At 47.0% G+C, this 20,787-nt stretch overlaps 1 protein-coding gene across 7 annotated transcripts in view; it reads left to right on the top strand.

The window, feature by feature from the left end:
- LOC310682179 (proto-oncogene Mas-like) overlaps positions 1-20,787 on the top strand; it is a 38,817-nt gene that overhangs the window by 9,223 nt on the left and 8,807 nt on the right. The window contains exons 1-2 of one of the 7 annotated variants that reach the window (XM_083450664.1): positions 11,595-12,403; positions 20,092-20,163. The exons of 2 other annotated variants lie outside the window; for them this stretch is intronic. Coding sequence is in view for 3 of the 5 variants with exons in the window: in XM_083450668.1 (XP_083306794.1) it covers positions 13,216-14,220 (1,005 nt within the window). In the remaining 2 variants the exon portion in view is untranslated. Of the gene's footprint in view, positions 1-11,594; positions 12,404-13,171; positions 14,390-16,589; positions 16,925-20,091; positions 20,164-20,787 lie in introns of those variants that run through there. 4 more of the 7 variants (XM_083450666.1, XM_083450667.1, XM_083450668.1 and 1 more) reach the window with 4 other exon arrangements.

The raw sequence follows: 20,787 nt of genomic DNA, 5'->3' as shown, positions 1-20,787 counted from the left end.
TAGAAAAAGAGGTACAGAAACTCACCATAAAGGCCTCCCTTGTTCTTTTACAATTGCAACAGCACGCACCTGAGCAGTGCTGAAACTGAGTTCCAGTTAGTTACGGCTAAAAAAGAGCACTGCTTATTATATGGATGTAGTGATATAGAAATTATAATTGCATATCGAGGCCCCAAGACCTACCCCAGAAATAAATACACACGGACCCTTATATTAGTTCAACTTTTTGGGCACATTTTGGCCACAACTTTATTGAAATACAATCACGTGAGCGGTATTGGCTTAGGCATTGACTCCCCACTATAACTGACTCCACCTCTCAGGGTGATTGTCCAATGGGGTCAACCAAATGAGGGAGCTAGGTCTATGAGAACCAACCTAAGCTCACCCCGGCGTTCCTTTGGTCCTGGCATGGCCCTAGCCCCTCAAGCGGACTTTGGACGAGATCCGGGACCCCCAGATTCCTTTAACAGAATACCCAGTTCCTGGAGGGGCAGTTGATGACCGCACCTTCCCTCCCCACAATCCAACTGAGCCAATGCCTAACCATCACCTTACAAGTCGTGACGATTTGCTAAGGGGTAGGCAAAAATCAAATGGCTATAGCCAATCTGCCAAATGGGAAAAAAATCCTACCCAGGCACAATTCCAAAACAGGCGACCCAAACCAAAGCAAGGCCAAGAGACTCTACCTAAACTTGGGAGGGTAGGCGGGTGTTCAGTTGTGCAAATACAAGTGCCTCACTTGTTTCACACTGCTGTTTTTAAAGCACCTGGGATCACACCACCTACTGGCTATTGGCTAAAACCAGCTAGCATGTTCCCAATAGAATGGCCAGGACTTCCTGCTCCCCCCCCCCATTTTAACCCTGTCAGGTGAGCTCTTGGGTCCTGAGCGCAACAAGGACTCTGTTATGAGGATCCCATCTATGTGCATATTGAAATACACAAAGTTCTGCCATCTACACCTTTATAGGGCAATGTGACAATTAGCAGAAGTGATTAATGACATCAATGTTTCTCTATCTGTCCAATATATTTTTTTTTGCAAAAAACACCAGAGGATACAGGGGGGCGATGGTTCCATATCATGCCACAATGCACTTTCCACTCAATGCCAGCCATCAAGCCTACATCCAAACCTACACTAGACTCCTTTGCATGGTGAAGAAGCAAAATCACCATGGATAAAGACTCACCTTGACACATCATTCTATTAATAAGGATTGGCATGGAGCGTGAGAATAAAGCAGGCAGGTGAAACCATGCAGTCCACTCTGCATTGCAGAGCAAAGAGTCACCTCTGAGCAGGGGAGAAGATGACTGGGCTCCTCTTAAGCTGATTTGCTTTTCACTGGCACAACCTAAGTGACGCACCACAATGTCCAAAGGCTCTAATGCAATTGAGAGGAAGCAAGCTGCTCACATAAAAAGCTAACCAAAAATCAGCCTGAGCAAGTAACACTCCTCATAAGAATGGCACAAAGCACCTGATGGGTAACAGGGAGAGATTACTGTCTTCAATCGTACCTCCTGCAGTCTCTGTCTCTGTCTGTCTGTCTGTCTGTCTGTCTGTCTGTCTGTCTGTCTGTCTGTCTTTCTCTCTGTGTCTCTGTCTCTTAGTGTGTGTGTGTTTGTGTGTGTGTGGGCGATTAATGAAATTAAATCTGATGCTTCAAAAGAGAGGAATCAAATTGCTGTTGGACTGCTGAAGAAGGATAGAGCCCAAGAATTTGGAACTGAATTTGGTCTGATGTCCAGTTCTTCAATCATCCCAATAATATTTTGGAATGCTTTTGCATATCATTATTGCATATATAGTTACTTTCCCCATAATATCAGTTTTGGTTTTGACGCTTTTCTAAGTGTCTCCTCTCACAGGAAACACCCAACTATCTTCTGCAGAAGTTCAAGCAAGATAGCTCTGGTGGCAGATAACAATGTCCTGGCATTTAACAGTCATGAACATGTGCCCAGTACAGTCATACCTCAGGTAACAGATGCTTTAGGTTGTGTTTTGTAGGGTTACGGACGTGCCAAAACCCGGAAGCAGCGGAACGGGTTACTTCCAGGTTTCAGTGGTTGCACATGAGCAGAAGCACTAAATCGCGCCTTGCACATGCACAGAAGCGCCAAATCGCAACCCACGCATGCGCAGACGCATTGCTGCAGGTTGCGAAAGTGCATCCTGCACAGATCACATTCACAACCCAAGAATCCACTGTATACCATTCTCATACAGAGTCTTCTATATCACATATTTAAGTGTCATGTCCAGTAATATCAAGTTGATACTTCCCATATTTGGGCTCCTGTATCCAAAACTATACCACCATTGCATAAGAGGCATGCTTTGTGTAGCGCTGAGAGGGGCATAAAAACCCCAAAATTACTCACAGAAAATTCAGTGGAATTGGATATGGAATGACTGAATGGAAAAAACTAAGAACCAGGTGGAAGGGGGCATGATGTAGGTCTCTCTCTCTCTCTCTCTCTCTCTCTCACAGACACACACACAGGCAGAGAGAGAGAAATACTATCTCTTGTTCTGGCTAGATAGCAGCCTTATTCAGATTGAGCATTTATTTATTTTTCCTCTACCAGGACTTCGACCGCCTGTAAACCAGACCGTGACAGGTACTTGTTCTACTCTGAGCTCAGTATCTTATTATTATAAATTTATTTGTTAATATCCACAGGTTGTATATCTCTGAGGAGACATGGAGGTAAACCCTCTTTCCATTAGTTTCAACTGCAGAATTATATATTAAGATTATTTTTTGAATTTATTAATGACAAATCAAAGCAAATCATTCAATATTACAATAGTAGCAATACCACCAATTATAAATTCCAATTATTAAAAAATTCAAAAGGGAACTCCTCATGCTCCAGATGTCTAGAGATACTGTCCGCATTAAAGTCTCTGCATTCTTCACTATTTTCCATTTTCATAACTCTGATTTTAACGGTGCTTATTTTCTCAATCCATCAGTCGCTGTTTCTGTGACTCACTATCTTTTTAAACAGTTCCTTATATTATTAACACACAGGAGGCATTTCTTATTCCATATTAATCTCTGTCCAATTATTCTTGAAGTGCAGTCCTCTTTCTTTGATCGCTCCTTCGTTCTTTGTATTCTCGTTAAGGCTCTGGGCTTTGTTCCAAAGTTGAAGTTGGTGGCGGCCTATCAACAAATTCTTCCTGATCTCTCTTAGTAAGCTGTTGCGTCTGTATGTTTCCATTAAGTACTGTATTGTGGGGTATGCTTCAGGATCTGTATGTAATATGAGAATTATTTTGGGTTTTTCTAAAGGAAGCCCCCCCCCCCCCCCCATCTCTCCTGGGCCCTAGGAGAACTGAGAGGGCTCCACAATTCACCATCATTATGTCCTCAAATCATATATAAAAATAATTCATACAGACAGATGTGTCTTAGAATGAGGTACCCCCTTTTGTAGTCCCAAAGGAATTCCTTTCTTTTTGTAACCGTGCAACACAGCCGCCATTTTTTCCCCCTCACATCCTCAGCCCAAGCCGCTTTTGTATCAGATCTCACTCTGCCAGTTCTCCGTTGAGGGCTTTGCATCCGACATTCAATTGAGATTTCACCTCTTGTGTTCCCTTTGAATAATGAATTTCTTTCTGGGTGAGCTTTGCCAAATCATGAGGTAACAAATATGACAAATGCAAAAAGACAGCAGTCGCTCACCTCATTAATCCACACATCAAGATGAGAGTCCTTTTAGAGTCCAAAACTTAGTAACCAGCAACTGTATAATTAGGCAGATTTTTCTTTTATCTCTTTCCATCTGGAACATGCCTGTTTTTTGCCCAAATCTCATTCATTTTTTGAAAGCAGGTATTTCGGCTCATGGGCATGGCTTCAGAGAGTGCCCAGCTCATCATTCTGTGCTTCAAGCCCAGCGTCCCTGCCCCCACATCTTGTTGCAGAGGACAGATAACGGACGATCTGTGGGCGAGACAGCCCTCCCCCACCATGGGGAGGTCAGCAGGGCTGATTACCCCCTTATCAACCCTGAATTACTGGAACAGCTGAGAGTCCGTTCTTGTGGGAGGCAGCCATTTCCCTCAGCAGGAAAAAGGAAGTCTATATCACTCTTGTTCTAATGAGTCATTCTAATTCCTAGTAAGTCAGTGTGTGGTACTTTGGGTTGCATTGTCCGTAGCCTTGTTGACCTGCATTCAATGTGGATTACTGATTTCAGGGGGACCACAGGATTTTAGCATTGAGCAGGGGGTTAAAATAGATGACCTCCAAAGAGCATTATCTTCATGTTATTTTAGATGTTGTTCAGTTGTGCAGCAAAACATTGCCTTCTGAATGATTGATGAAAGAAAATCTAATGTTCCAAAAGAGAAGAATGAACTTGCTGTTGGACTGTTGCAGAATGATTGAGCCCAAGGATTGAGAACTGGATGTGGTCTGAGTTCCAGATCTTTAAACATCCCCATAATGTTTTGGTATATTTTTGCATATAGTTATTACATATATAGTTATTTTCCCCATTATATAAGTTTTGGGTTTGATGCTTTTGTAACTGTCAGGGGTTCAGGAGCAGAGTCACAGGAGAGGGAGGAAGTGGAGAGCGAGGGGGAGGAGTCGGAAGGAAATGTCAGCGAAGACAGCAGTCCGAGGTCTCTGAGTCTCTCCAGTGACTCGGAAGATTCACAGAAAGGGGCCCCCATAGTCAGGGCAAGGGGAGTGCCCAGGGGGGCACCTCGGGAAGAAGGGGCCAGAGGGGACTCAGAGAGTAGCAGCTGGAAATCCGGACCAGCGTCCCCCCCAGAGCGCAGTAGGGGGGAGGAGTCCCAGGCATCGGGATCAGGGGGCGCGCGGGCAGCGGGAGAACGTGAGGCAGGAGGGACCACACCCTCGTCAGGGAGCGAGGAAACGGTCATCCGGAAAGTTAAACGCGCGCGCGCGCCAAGTTCAAATGTACAGGAGGGCGGCAAGGTGGGCAGCCCGGGTAGGGAGCCAGGTCCTAAAGCCCGCCGAAGAGAGGGGGAGGAGTCAGAGGGGTCAACGTCTGCCTCAGAAGAGTCCAGGAGGGAGGAGACCCCGGGGGGTAGTAGGACCCAGAGGAAGAGAGAGAGAAGGAAGAGGTGGAGTAAGATTAGAGTCTTAAACTGGTGTACAGGGGGCGGGGACTCAGACGGAGCTTCGCCGGTCTAGAGTCCAGATGTAGAGCTGGGACGCTGAGGCTTTGAAATGGAATCTATTCTTCAATAAAGACTTTGATACTTTACTAGCGGCTAGCGTTGGTCCTTGGTGAGCTGGGACCCGGAGCCAGCCCTGACAGTAAGCTCCGTCTCAAAAAATTTTGGCACCAAGAACCTCGCCACGTGAGTCAACGCAGCGAGGGAAGAAGAGGGGTGCCTCCAGAGCTCACAAAACTCAGGCAAGATGACTACGGAAGAGCAACTAACAGCCCTGCAAGAAGCTGTGACACGACTCAGCACGGAGGTGCTTGCATCCAGGAAAAGAGAGGAGGAAATGGTTAACGCCTGCCGGGATCTCCAAGTCAGGTTGGACGTGCTTTCTAAACAAGGGCCACCGGGATCCAAAACAGAGGGCATTGGCTTGGGGAGGAGGGGAGGCAGCCTTGTATCTCATTTTGACGGGAGTCTACAGCAGTACCCCAACTTCAGAGCAGACCTGCTGTTTGCGCTGGAGCTGCTTAACAAGGACTTTAGAGATGAAAGAGAGAAAGTGGGATTTATCTTGTCCCATTTGCATGGGGAGGCCAAAACGTGGCTGAGGAATTTATGGAGAGATAATGATCCGGCGCTCCAGGATGCGAAGGCTTTCATTAAAGCAATGGACTCGTGTTTTTTATCAAAGATAGACATCGACATTGCCCGGAGGGACATACATGGACTTAAACAGGGCAAAGCCAGCGTGAGGCAGTACCATGCACGCTTTTTCGGACTAGTTCATGCACTGGGATGGCAAAAAGATTCTGAGCCAGTGAGAGACCTCTTTTGGGAGGGCTTGAATGCAGATGTAAAAGCGGAGATTGGAAGGGGGGAGAGGCCAAGGAGCACCCAGGAAGTAGTCCAGAGGGCTCTGGAAATCGGGGTGCATCTGGAGGAACGTCCTTGGAACAGGGAAGAAGGGCGTTGGGGAAGGGCACCAGCCAGAGCACCTCCCTTCTCTCCAAGAGAAGCAGCGCGTGCGCACTCCACACCCTCGCAGGGAGGGGGAGAAGAGCCGATGGAGATAGGAGGTGCCAGGGCTCAGTCAGCTACCAGAGCCCTAACACCGGGAGCAGCCAAAACGAAGCCTCCTAGAGGGAACAGGAAGTGCTACATCTGCGACAGTGCTCAACACATGGCGAAAGAGTGTCCCCAGAGGCTCCACAAGCACACTGCAGCCTCGGCGACAGTCACAGACGCAGCTCAATTGAAAACGCAGCAACAGTTAAACGACGGAGTCTGGCTGGAGGAAGAGGCACTGGGGTCCAGCCAGACAAGTCAATGAAGCAATCCCCAGCACTTTTGCAACCCACAGACCCCCTCCCACCCAAACCAGTGGTGCAGCTTACAGCGTCTCTCCAACTGCCCAATGGACGCACTCTGGAGGTGCCGATCACCATTGACTCCGGCAGTAACGCTGACTTTATAGGACTGGAATTCATTCAGCAGCACAATATACCACTGCTACCAGCCACGCTGCCCCTGAACGTTGTCACGGTGGATGGCAGAGACTTGTTAGGGGGGCAGGTGGTGCAACAAACGCAACCAATGGTGATGCGGATTGGAAATCACCAAGAAGTCATCAGCTTCAATGTCACCCACATGTCGGAAACGCCTGTAGTCTTAGGCATGAGTTGGCTGCACAGGCACAGCCCAGCATTGGCGTGGTACCAGCGCCAACTGACCTTCGGCTCCTCCTATTGCGCGGAACATTGCATCCTTCCTAGCCCGGAAGAAGGAGGGGACGACCCGCAGCTACAATTAGGCACGCTGCAAGCAGTGCCGCGCAAGTACGCAGCGTTTTTGGAGGTTTTCTGCGAGAAGGAAGCGGACAAGCTGCCTCCCCACAGGCCCTATGACTGCAAGATTGACCTCCTGCCAGGAGCGACGCTGCCAGCCGGGAAACTGTATTCCATGTCTGAGGACGAGCTACAGGAGCTCAAGGAGTTCATAGACCTCAACTTGAAGCGCGGTTTCATCCGGGAGTCGAAGGCAGCGGGGGGCAGTCCTGTATTCTTTGTGAAGAAAAAGGACACGCCCCAAAAGAGGCTTGTAGTGGATTTCAGGCTCTTAAATGCCAAGACCAAGCCCACGGCCTTTCCCATGCCCAAAATAGATGACCTGCTTGCAACGGTGAGGAAAGGACGCGTTTTTACAAAATTGGATCTGCGAGGGGCGTACAACCTGATTCGCATACGGGAAGGAGACGAGTGGAAGACTGCCATGTTCACGCCCCTGGGCACATATGAATACAGAGTTATGCCCTTCGGTTTACAAAATGGCGCTCACTGTTTTCAAGCCTTCATGCATCACGTCCTGGCGGGTCTCCTCTACAAGAAATGCGTCTGCTTCTTGGACGACATCCTGATATTCTCAGAATCTGAGGAGACCCACGAAGGTGACGTCAAGGAAGTTCTGCAAAGACTGCGGGAGCATCGGCTGTATGCCAAGCTGGAGAAGTGCCAGTTCGACAGGAAGGAGGTGGATTTCCTGGGCTACAAGCTGTCGGACAAGGGGCTTGCCATGGACAGCGCCAAGGTTCGCGCAGTGTTGGACTGGAAGAGCCCGCGCAATCGGAAGGAGGTCCAGCGGTTTGTGGGATTCGCCAACTTTTACCGCAAGTTCATCAAGGGGTTCGCGATGCAGACGGCGGCCATTACCGACACGCTCAGCTCCAAGAAGAAGAAGTTCATCTGGACGGAGCAAGCGGAGCAGTCCTTCCAGAACCTTAAGCGTCTCTTCTCGTCCGAAGGGCAGCTACTGCATGTGAACCCCAGCAAACCGATGAGGGTTGAAACAGACGCCTCAGACAGAGCCGTGGGCACCGTACTGTTGCAGAAGGACCCGCATGGGGACTGGAGACCGTGTGCCTTCTACTCTAGGAAGCTCAGCAAGTCGGAGCAGAACTACACCATCTGGGACAGGGAGTTGCTGGCCATTCATGCAGCATTCAAGGCGTGGCGGCACTTCCTCGTCGGGGCCAAACACACAGTGCAGGTTCGCACGGATCATAAGAACCTGGAGTACTGGCGCACGGCAAGGTTCCTGAACCAGCGGCACATCAGATGGGCGGAATTCTTTGCGGATTTCGACTTCAGGATAGAATACATCCCAGGCGACAACAACATCATGGCGGATGCACTGTCCAGAAAGCCGCAATACCTCGAAGAGGCGGCACCAGCAGCGGCCAAGCACATTTTCGCTCCGAAAGCGTGGGCGTGCGCTTCAGCAACCGTGGACCTGGAGGCGGTCCGTCGAGCACTGCAGGAGGACCCCTTCGCACAAGCCAAGATGGAGGAGGTGCACAAGGGCACGGTGAAGGACGACGAATTCCAAGTACGGGACGGATTGCTCATCCGCAGAGGAGCACTCTATGTACCGGGAGACGACCTCCGTGCGAAAGTACTGCAGCAGTTGCACGACGCACCCACCGCCGGGCACTTTGGCAAGGAGAAGACGGCAGAACTAGTTGCCAGAGATTTTTGGTGGCCCAAGATGCGGGGGGAAGTCGCGGAGTACGTCTCAAGGTGCGACACCTGCCAAAGGGCCAAGTCAGTGCACAAACCTCCGGCGGGACTGCTCGAACCGCTGCAGACCCCGAGCGAACCGTGGGAGAGGGTGGCCCTGGACTTTGTCACGGATTTACCCAGCTCAAGGGGTAAAACGGCAGTGCTAGTGGTGGTGGACATGTTCGCTAAAATGGCCCACTTCATTCCATGCGCGAAGGTGGCCACGGCAGAACAGACCGCCAAACTGTTCATAGACCACGTCTTCAGGGTGCACGGTCTGCCACGGTCTATCTTGTCCGACAGGGGGCGCCAGTTCATTTCGAACTTCTGGCAGAAGCTGATGGGTTTCCTGAATGTCAAGATCAACCTAGCGTCGGCGAGACACCCGCAGACCAATGGCCAAGCGGAGCGCGTCAACGCCATCATGCAGCAGTACCTGAGATGCTATGCAAATCAGCAGCCGACAACCTGGGTGGACTACCTGCCGCTCGCTGAGTTCGCCTACAACAACACGAAGCACGTGTCAACGGGGGTGACACCGTTCTTCGCCAACAACGGGAGGCATCCCAGAACCTTCCCGGGATTAGAGAGACTGGGGGAGGGAGAGCCACAGGCAGCGGAAGTCTTGGCGGCAGAATTGCAGGAGGTTCACGAACAGCTTAGGAGGCAGTTAGAGCTTGCAAAGCACGCATACAAACTGCAGGCTGACAAGCACAGAAGGGTTGGGGAGGACATAAAGGTGGGAGACTGGGTGTGGTTAGCGGCACACGCAGTGCCGACCAGATCACTAGCTAAGAAGAAACTCGGACATAAGCAGCTAGGACCTTACCAAGTTGAAGCACGGATCAATCCGGTGGCTTTCCGGTTGACACTTCCGGAGGGATCCAGAATGCACCCAGTATTCCATAGGTCGGTGCTCACGCCCTACAAAGCACCTCACCGATTTCAGGCGCAGGACACAGCACCAGACCCATATGGGGGGACCCCCCCAAGGAGGGAGTCGCCAGGAAGGGAACTCATCAACCAGGTCACAGAGATTTTAGACTCGAGATGGGGGGAAGAGGGAGTAGAATACTTTCTCGCCAGTGAAGGTACCCCGGCCAGCGCCAACCGTTGGGTGCCAGACTATGCCCTGAACGAGCCTCTTCTCAAGGAGGAGTTTCATGCCTTGTTCCCACACAGGCCCATGCCAGCCGAGTATTTCGACGACTGGCTTTTCACACCCACGCTTTCAACCAGCACCTTCCAGGGGTTCACCTCGGACGAGGAACCAGAAACGGAAACACGTTCCCCGGAGGGCTCGCCCTCGGGGTTTGCCTCAGACCGCTCGTTTTGGTGGGACGATCGAGGAGAGGAGCGGTGGAGCAGGAGGTGGCTGAGGGGTCCTTGGCAAGCAACGGACCCAGAGGAGACCGAGGGTGAGATGGACATGGACAGGCTGGGGGAGGACGTTGGGTTCGAGCATGGCGGCACGGAGATGGAAGCAGAGGAGATCGAGGTCGGCGAAGACAAGGAGGACGAGCCGGACTTAGCAGGATGGATGCACGCCACGGGGGACGAACTGTATCCGCCATTCACCCCCACAACGACGGAGCACCCAGCACCCCCGCCGGAGGAGGGGGAGGGGGGAAGGGGGGGCTTCGAGGGGGGGATGGATGTCAGGGGTTCAGGAGCAGAGTCACAGGAGAGGGAGGAAGTGGAGAGCGAGGGGGAGGAGTCGGAAGGAAATGTCAGCGAAGACAGCAGTCCGAGGTCTCTGAGTCTCTCCAGTGACTCGGAAGATTCACAGAAAGGGGCCCCCATAGTCAGGGTAAGGGGAGTGCCCAGGGGGGCACCTCGGGAAGAAGGGGCCAGAGGGGACTCAGAGAGTAGCAGCTGGAAATCCGGACCAGTGTCCCCCCCAGAGCGCAGTAGGGGGGAGGAGTCCCAGGCATCGGGATCAGGGGGCGCGCGGGCAGCGGGAGAACGTGAGGCAGGAGGGACCACACCCTCGTCAGGGAGCGAGGAAACGGTCATCAGGAAAGTTAAACGCGCGCGCGCGCCAAGTTCAAATGTACAGGAGGGCGGCAATGTGGGCAGCCCGGGTAGGGAGCCAGGTCCTAAAGCCCGCCGAAGAGAGGGGGAGGAGTCAGAGGGGTCAACGTCTGCCTCAGAAGAGTCCAGGAGGGAGGAGACCCCGGGGGGTAGTAGGACCCAGAGGAAGAGAGAGAGAAGGAAGAGGTGGAGTAAGATTAGAGTCTTAAACTGGTGTACAGGGGGCGGGGACTCAGACGGAGCTTCGCCGGTCTAGAGTCCAGATGTAGAGCTGGGACGCTGAGGCTTTGAAATGGAATCTATTCTTCAATAAAGACTTTGATACTTTACTAGCGGCTAGCGTTGGTCCTTGGTGAGCTGGGACCCGGAGCCAGCCCTGACAGTAACTGTCTCCTCTGACAGGAAACACCCAGAAATTCAAGCAAGAAAGATCTGGTGGTAGATAACAAAGCCCTGGCATTTAACTCTCAAGAGCATGTGCCCAGTAGACCATTCTCATACAGAGTCTTCTATCCCACATATTTCAATCTCTTATGCAGTAATAGCGAGTTGATACTCCCCATATTTGCATAAAAGGCATAAAACCCCCAGAACAACCCAAAGAAAACTCATGGGAATGGGATATTGAATGAGTGAGTGTGGAAAAAACTGAGAACCTGATGGTTCTCTCTCTCTCTCTCTCTCTCTCTCTCTCTCTCACACACACACACACACACACACAAAACACACACAGAGACAATCCCTTGATCTGGCTAGATTGCAGCCTTATTCAGACTGAGAATTAGGTAATTTTTTCCTTGTCGCCAAGATGGAATGAAGAATACTCAATATCAATAAATAGAGGCTGTAAAGAACTGGTGCATATGGGATCGGACAGAAGTGTGCCCACGCCCCACCCAAAAAAGCAGATTGGCCTCCCACACACGTCAAAGTTGTCCCAAGGGGGTTGGAAACTTAAGGTGATTAAGGCCTGCCAGCAGAACATCACAGGGGAGGAGAGTACTATTGTGTTCAGAAGCTGTTGTGAGCTTCCTTGAAGCATCTGTTTGGCCACTGTGAGACAAGGACAATTGACTGCAAGGGCCACTGACCTGATCTAGCAGGACTCTCTTTTTTGTTCTTCAGATATATTTCTCCACCCCAGCCTACGTCCTTCCCCAGCAGAACCAACCGCAAGCTGATTACTCTCTGAATACATTGGTTAGTCTTTCTGTTAATGGGTCAGGTGACACTCTAATCAATAAAGATATTTCTCCAGATAGGGACAAAGAGAACTTGGACTTGCTTACCACTTGCAAACTCTCTCTTCTCAAGAGTGCTTGCTTGGGGCACTGAACTTTAGAAGGCAAGAATCTCCTCCTGAGTTTGCCAAATGCTATCCTGAGACCCAAGGCACAAAGCAACCAGCTTATCACACGATGCTGGCAAATGGATTACACAGAACTGAAGACACATGGGCAGAATCCTACACATCTTGCTAAGAACCAGATGAGGCGTCTTAACAATTTCTGCAAATCTTCTGATTACCTGCTTATTCCAGCACCACTTGCTGCTCCCACACACCATGCCGGAGGGATGCTGATCCAAAGTTTTTGAGATCAATGCGAATAGCTACTTTTGATGTCATTCATTAGCAAAGGTAAGAGGGGATCTGTAGCTGAATGGCAATGCTGTGCACCTTTGGCTGATAGGTGGGACAAGCTAACTCCATGGAGTGTTCTGTTAGAAGGATACCAGGTAGATGGCTGGTGAAGATGGCAGGAATTTTTAGTTCCCAGAGCAGTAAGTACTAGGCAGGATAGAGTAATGGTTTGTCTAATACATTCCACATTGTAAAACCCTTGCTGTCTGGCTAATCTATTGTGGGGTTTTTTTTTTCTTCTTCTAATTTTCATATTTCTTATTTCTTAACAATCCCAATTCAACTTGAGTTCTATTTATCCACTTTTGTTCATAATCACATTTTAAAAACAATAAAATTACATATGCCTTCCCAATTCATTCCAGAATCACAAGAGCTGTTCAACTCCTTCTCACACTCGTCTTCTCCAACACCCAACCAACCAATGTCCATGACACAAAAGGTTAGTTTCTGATCTTAAGGCTGAGTTAGAGAGCAGAAGAGGAGAATTTGAGTTCTAAAACGATATGCTTACTGATGTTGTGAATGTAATTTTTTTACTCAGAGCAAAGATCCACAACACATCGGCAAACTCCATTTCCCCCCAAAGCCTTTGAAACTGATAAGTTGTGACAAACTTTCCTGTGAACCATATTCCTAATGTGTTTGTTTATCAGTCATTAATTCCCACTATAGCATGCCTGTTTTATTATTGTTTGTCTCAGATTAATAGGTTGCGCTTTATAGCTAAAATTGGCTCCACATTTGTTTATTTTCTCCTGGTAGTAAGAGCTGTACAAGAAAAAGCTCAGAAGTAGAGATCCAGCAAGATGAGCAATGATGGCCTGGGATCCTGGTCCACTTTGAATGCTTCGTTGGAAGATATTGGAGCAGAAAATGAAACTGACCTCCGAACCCCCCAGGATGGTTTTGATCATGAATTATCACCATATAGTATAGCAGACATTCTTATCCCCATTTTACTTATCTCCATTTTACTTATTAGCATTTTTGGAATCATTGGGAATGGAACTGTCATCTGGTTTCTTGGCTTTTGCATGAAGAGGAATCCTTTCACCACCTTCATCCTGCATCTGGCTGCGGCTGACCTTGGGGCTCTCATATGCTTATTTGCTTTTTCCATTATATATCTTTTGAAATCATTCTTATCTATTCCCTATATGTATTCGATTGTATTATTGGGTTCCATTCTTTTTTTCTTCATGTACAACACTGGTCAATATCTGTTGACAGCCATTAGCATGGACAGGTGTGTTTCTGTCGTTTTCCCCCTTTGGCATCGATGCCACCGACCACCACACTTTTCCAACCTTGTTTGTGCCACAATATGGATCACTTCTTTCCTGCTCATTGCAATCAACTTGATTGTTGCTCTTTTTACCGTTCCATGGTATACCGCTTTATTCCACTTTCTATTGAATGCTATACTTTGCCTCCCACTCATGACTGTTTCCTCTCTGGTCCTGTTTAGGAAAGTTTACTTCAGATCACAAGAGAGGAAGAAGGGAAAAGCTGTAACAGCCATCCTGCTTGCCCTCCTCTTCTTCCTCTTCTTAGCTTTCCCATTTTCTTGCATTTCATTAATCGGTTTTTCCCCTCTAGTTATAGATTATAAACAGCAATTTGTTGCAATGTCTGTTGGGTTATTATGCAGCTGCCTGAATAGCAGTATTAACCCACTGATTTATTTCCTGATTGGGAGAAACAAGAGGGCTCGATCCAAGGAGAGCATGAAGGTCATACTCCAGAAACTTTTCAAAGAGGAGGAAAACTGCAGTGAGGAACAAGACGTTCCAGTGCAAACCCAGATGTGAAGAAATACTTCAAAATAGCTCAGAAAGCTTCATTTTCTATCTCTTGGTGTTATTTCTTGGTACTTGTTTCCCCGTGTACTCACTATTTTATTATTTGGGATTCATTTACTCTGTTAATTTTTGTCCTCGTTTCAGGAGTATCGTTAAAAGCCCCTTGGATTGCTCATTTGGCAGGATAAATGTTTTATATGTTTTAGAAAATTAAATCAAAATAAATGCCGCTTTAACAGCGTGAGTTGAGTGGGATGACTTGCTAAATGGTATAGATAACAGATTCATTGCCAAAGGGAATGAAGTAAAGAAATCTTCACATGTAGAGCTTGAATGTTTGAAGAAAACAGAAGAAAGTATTTCCCCCAGATTTTTAAAAAAGTCCATGATAGTTAATTCCACCAGTGCAATCCCTATTTTCTGTGCTATTTTTTCTAGAAAAAGAACAGCAAAAACTCACCATGAAGGGCTCCCTTGTTCTCTTATAACAGCCATAGCACCCACCTGAGGGGTGTAGTAATTGAGCTCTGGTGAATTGTGGCTGAAAAAAGCCATGCTTATATCGATGTAGTGATATAGAAATTATAACTATGTGCATATAGAAATCTACACCTTTATAGGGCAATGTGACAATTAGCAGAAGTGATTCATGACATCAATGTTTCTCCAACTTTCCAATATTTTTTTGAAAAAAACACCAGAGCATACAGGGGGGAGATGGCTCCATATCATGCCATAATGCACTTTCCACTCAGTGCTAGCCATCAAGCCTATATCTTGATGCATACACTGGACTCCTTTGCATGGTGAAGAACTGAAATCACCATGTATATAGACTGACCTTGACACATCATTCTCGTTAACACTTATTAAGAAGGATTAGGATGGGGCATGAGAATAAAGCAATCAGGTGAAACCATGCAGTCCACTCTGCACTGCAGAGCAAAAAGTCCCCTTTGAGCAGGGGAGAAGTTAACTGGGCTCCTCTTAAGCTGATTAGCTTTTCACTGGCTCAAGCTAAGTGACCCACCACAATGCGCAAAGGCTCTAATGCAATTGAGGGGAAGCAAGCTGCTCACATAAAAAGCTAACGAAAAATCAGCTTGAGCAAGTAACACTCCTCATAAGAATGGCACAAAGCACCTGATGAGTGGCAGAGAAAGATTACTGCCTTCCAACCCAGCTCCTACAGTCTGTGTGCGTGTGTGCGTGCGCGTGCTCGCGATTAATGAAAGCACCATAAATCTAATTATTCAAAAGAGAGGAATTAACTTGCTGTTGGACTGATGCAGAAGGACTGAACCCAAGGATTGAGAATTGGATGTGGTCTGAGGTCCAGAACTTTAATTACCCCCATAATGTTTTGGAATTCTTTTGCATATCATTATTGCATATATAGTTATTACCCCCCATAATGTAAGTTTTGGATCAGATGCTTCTGTAACTGTCTCCTCTCACAGGAAACACCCAACTATCTTCTGCAGAAGTTCAAACAAGATAGCTCTGGTGGCAGATAACAATGTCCTGGCATTTAACGGTCATGAACATGTGCCCAGTAGACCAGTCTCATACAGAGTCTTCTATATCATAGATCTAAGTCTCATGTGCAGTAATATCAAGTTGATACTTCCCATGTTTGGGCTTCTGTATCCAAAACTATACCACCATTGCATAAGAGGCATGCTTTGTGTAGCGCTGAGAGAGGCATAGAAACCCCAAAATTACTCAAAGAAAATTCAGTGGAATTGGATATGGAATGACTGAATGGAAAAAAACCAGGTGGAAGGAGGCATTCTGTAGGTCTCTCTCTCTCTCTCTCTCTCTCTCTCACACACACACACACACAGAGAGAGAGAGAGAGAGAGAGAGAGAGAGACCATCTCTTGGTAGATTGCAGTTTATTCAGACTGAGAATTTGTTTTTTTCCTTGTCGCCAAGATGGATTAAAGAGTATATAAATAAAAATAGAGGCTTTAAAATATTGATGCATGTGGGATTGGGCCAAAGTGTGTTGAAGTCCCACCAAAAAATGCCTATCAGCCTCCCACACATGTCAAAGTTTTCCCAACGGGATTGGAAGATTAAGGAGATTAAGGCCTGCCAGCAGATCATCATGGGGGAGGAGAGTCCTGTTGTGTTCAGAAGCTATATGTGGGTTTCCCTGAAGCATCTATATGGTCATTGTGAGACCACGACAGTTGGCTGCAGGGGCCTCTTATCTGATCTAGCAGGACTCTCCATTTGTTCTTCAGATATAGTTCTCCACCCTAGCAGAACCAACAGCAAGCTCATGGCTCACTTAAGACATTAGCTACTCTTTCTGTTAATGGGTCAGATGACACTCTAATGAATAAAGATATTTCTCCAGATAAGGTCAAAGAGAAGTGGGACTTGCTTACCACTTGCAAACTCTCTCTTCTCAAGCGTGCTTTCTTGGGACACTGAACTTTAGAAGGCAAGAATCTCCTCCTGAGTTTGTCAAATGCTATCCTGAGACCCAATGTGGAATACAATCACCTTATCACATGATTATTGCAAATGGATTACACAGAACTGAAGAGACATGGGCAGGATCCTACACATCTTGCTAAGAGCCAGATGATGCATCTTAACAATTTCTGCAAATCTTCTGATAACCTGCTTATTCCAGCACCACTTGCTACTCCCACTCACCATGCCAGAAGGATGCTGATCCAGTGTTTTTGAGAGCAATGTGAATAGCTAATTTTGATGTCATTCATTAGCAATGGTTAGAGGGGATCTGAATGGCAATGCTGTGCACCTTTGGCAGATAGGTGAGCCATGCCAACTCCATGGAGTATTGTGTTACCAGGTGCATGGCTGGTGAAGACAGCAGGTTTCCACATCCGGTCAGAGCAGAAAGTACTAGGCAGGATAGAGTAATCATCATCGTCGTTTTTAATTTGTATACCGCCTTTCTATCTTACAGTACTCAAGGCGGTTTACAAGCTGAAGAAACAAAAAATGCACATCTCACAACAATACAAAAATGTGACAATAAAACACAACCTTAAAATAGGCAACCTCCATCAAAAAAAGTAACATTCAACAATCATTAGAATAGTATATGATAACAATATCAACACATAAAAATTAAACAGAAATCCACTCAACAGTCACAATAATATCTAAACTATAATCAATAAAGCAACGGCAAGCCACTGTACATAAAACAATACAGTACACATTGAGAAGCAGAGGGTAGAGCAAGGCAGGTGGAAGGAGGCCTTGCCTGATGGAATCTCTCCCCTCACAGTTCTTCCTCCACGCACAGCTCCCATAAAATCACATAATAATAATAATAATAATAATAATAATAATAATAATAATACAACGAATCCCCTTTCCTACCTGCTTCTAATGAATGCTATACTTTGCCTCCCACTCATGACTGTTTCCACTCTGGTCCTGTTTATAAAATTTTACTTTAGATTACAACAGCGGAAGAAGGGGAAAGCTTTAATAGCCATCCTACTTGCCCTCCTCTTCTTCCTCTTCTTAGCTTTCCCATTTACTTGCAGCTTATTAATCCGTTTTTCCGGTAAAGATGGAAATGATACTGAAATATTTCTTGGGCTCTTATGCAGCTGCCTAAATAGCAGTGTTAATCCTTTGATTTATTTCCTGGTTGGAAGAAAGAAACATAGTCGGTCAAGGGAGATCTTGGAGGTCATATTCCAGAGGGTTTTCAAGGAGTAAGAAGATTGCAGAAAGAAGAGAGATGTTCAGGTCCAAACCCGGATCTGACTACTGCAAAAAAGAATCAAGCCGTGAAAAAGACTATGAACTGAAAGTGGAGACAACAGATGTACCATTCCCTGTTGATCCGTTTCTTTGTAACACAAAGCGTGTTCTCCTTCAGGGAGAGCACGTGTTGCGGTGGGGTCTACTGAGCCACCCCTCTGTTACCAGGCAGGGTCTCTAAAGATGGCCTGGGGCAGTGATTGGTTCACTGGGTTGCTGGGGTAAAAGTTATGTTGCAATTTTGGTGGGAGGGGTAAAAGGTTTAAATACTCTGCACGCAGCCTTGTACTTTCTCTTTTGCTGCGTGCAACGGATCACCCGCCCACCCGCCCTAGAGTAAGGGGTTGTTGCGTTGACCTTGCTATGCCTGTCATGGGGTCGTCTGCCTTTGAGCAGGGGCCTGGTAGGAATTTTTCCACCTGGCAAATTGGCTGGCTGGGTGCTTTTTGCCTACTGCGTAGCAAATCGTCACAACTTGTAAGGTTGTGGTTAGGCATTTGTTATAAATCTGGTGGAGGAGGGGTTAGGATAGGCTGTGCCTGCCCCTCGATGGTTGCTGCGGAAAGGGAATTCTGTTAAAGGAATCCTGGGGCTTGCCATCTTTTTGTCCAATCCCTGGAATGGGACTAGGGCCGGCAAGCCTTCGGGGAGCAGGCAGGTGAGAGTTGAGGGTCTGTGACTCAGCTCCAATGCCTCCCCGACTTGCTTTCCCCCGCACTGTCTTTCGGTGGTGCCCGGAAGTCAGTTCTGTCCCCAGGCGGGGGGACAGATAGTCTTAACCAATGCCTAAACAACCACTCACGGTTTGTATTTGAATAAAGTTGTGGCCAAAATCATTCCAAAAATCTTAAACAAAAATTACGTGTCTGTTGTGAGTTATTTGGGGGGTGGATTGGGGACCTCGACACGCAAAGGATTTATTAAAAAGCTGATTAAATTTCACCCCCCAGAAAACCTCAATTTCTATCTCTTCTTATATTTCTTGGTGCTTGTTCTACTCTGAACTCAATATCTTATTATAAATCTATTTCTTAATTTGCACGTCCTGGAAACATCCTGGAAATCCTGTGAATAGAATTGGGGATTGCTGTCAGAAGGTCTGAATGGTGAGGAAGGGGAATGATTCTCACACCAGAATGTTGGATAGATTGGACAGCCAAGCAAATTCAGAGCTGAGCAGTTCACCCTTCCCCATGTGAGAGATGGACACAGAGAGTGTGAAGTGAGGAAGCAGAGCTGAGCAGAAAGTTATTTGTCGTAAGCCCACCCTCCTCTCCTCCACTTCCCACTGATCCTGCTTCTGTAGTACAACAAACAGATATCAAACACAAGGCACATCGTAAGAAGAAAACACATCATAAAAGCAAGCTGAAGAGTTGGCCTTTCTGGAGGGCTTGTCCTTATGAATCATTTTCTTCTGATGTGTCTTATGTTTGATACAATCTTGAATGCAGTTAAGAAGCTTCTCCTACACCAGCCATCTTGATAATAATAATAATAATAATAATAATAATAATAATAATAAATTTTATTTATACCCCGCCCTCCCCAGCCAAAGCTAGGCTCAGGGCGGCTAACAACAATCAAAACAATCCAACATTTTCACCATAAAATCAATCAAAAACAAATTGATGGCAACCAGCAAGCAAGACCCTGTGCAGATTGCCAGAGGAGGGGGCCAGGCTGCGCCCTGACCAAAGGCCTGCTGGAACAGCTCTGTCTTACAGGCCCTGCGGAAAGATGTCAAGCCCCGCAGGGCCCTAGTCTCTTGTGACAGAGCGTTCCACCAGATTGGTGCCACAGCCGAGAAAGCTCTGGCTCTAGTTGAGGCCAGCCTAACCTCTCTGAGGCCTGGGACCTTCAGGATGTTTTTATTTGCAGACCGTAAGTTTTTCTGTGGGGCATACCAGGAGAGGCGGTCCCGTAGGTACCGCCTAACCACATAACCAATGTGGGTGGATCTTACCTCATGATATTGACAAGAACAGATAAAAGAACTGATAGAAATTACTGGGTGGAGTCCTGAACATCTAGCTGGAAGGTTGATAAAACATCTACTGTTTCTTTAGAGCTACATTCATTTCTTAAAATGCTCTGACCCCCTACCTATCCCAGCACAGGATATTCTACTTCCTTCTGCATTCCACACACCATCTCTGAAGATTGCTGATCAAGAGTTTCTCACAGGTATGCAAATGTTTCAAGTTGATGCAGTTTATTTGTAAAAGCAAGAGGGGAACCATAATAGGGTAGCAGAGGTCTGCATGCAGGAGGAATACCCTTGAAGAGATACCAGTTCCTTTGTGACATAAATGACATTCCTATTATTCTTTACTATATGCATTCTGTGATTAGAGAGCATGGATGAGAGCAGATTAGGACACAATAAACTGTAGATTAAAATATCATTGTTGGTTTTCCATATGTGAACCATGACTGACTGGTTTGTTTGTGTATTTGATATGTGGATTTAGGAACAGACCAAGATGTGTTACTATACGGAACAAAATTGGATAAATAGTAACAAAAGCTACGCATGCTTATTCTTAGTGCTCTGGCACAACTCGGTGACATCTGTTATCAGATTTCTGTTCCAAACTTAACAGCTAAATTCAGATTGTATCAGAATGAGAAATGGTGGTTAGTTTTGCAACCACGTTGCAAGCAAGAAGACAAAAGAGGAACTAGTGGCAGAACGAACAGCACTGTTAGATGCACTTTGCCCATGCTTGAAATCCAAAGAAATACAAAATGTATACTTGGAACATAGAGGCAAATGTCCAGGGTTTTGTCTGGAACAATAGGTGAGTA

The sequence above is a fragment of the Podarcis tiliguerta genome, assembly GCF_965153285.1.
Source record: "Podarcis tiliguerta genome assembly, chromosome: 7".
In the NCBI taxonomy this organism is placed as follows: domain Eukaryota; kingdom Metazoa; phylum Chordata; class Lepidosauria; order Squamata; family Lacertidae; genus Podarcis; species Podarcis tiliguerta.
Note: the sequence above shows the minus strand (reverse complement) of the source record. Positions and strands in the feature narration are given on the sequence as shown.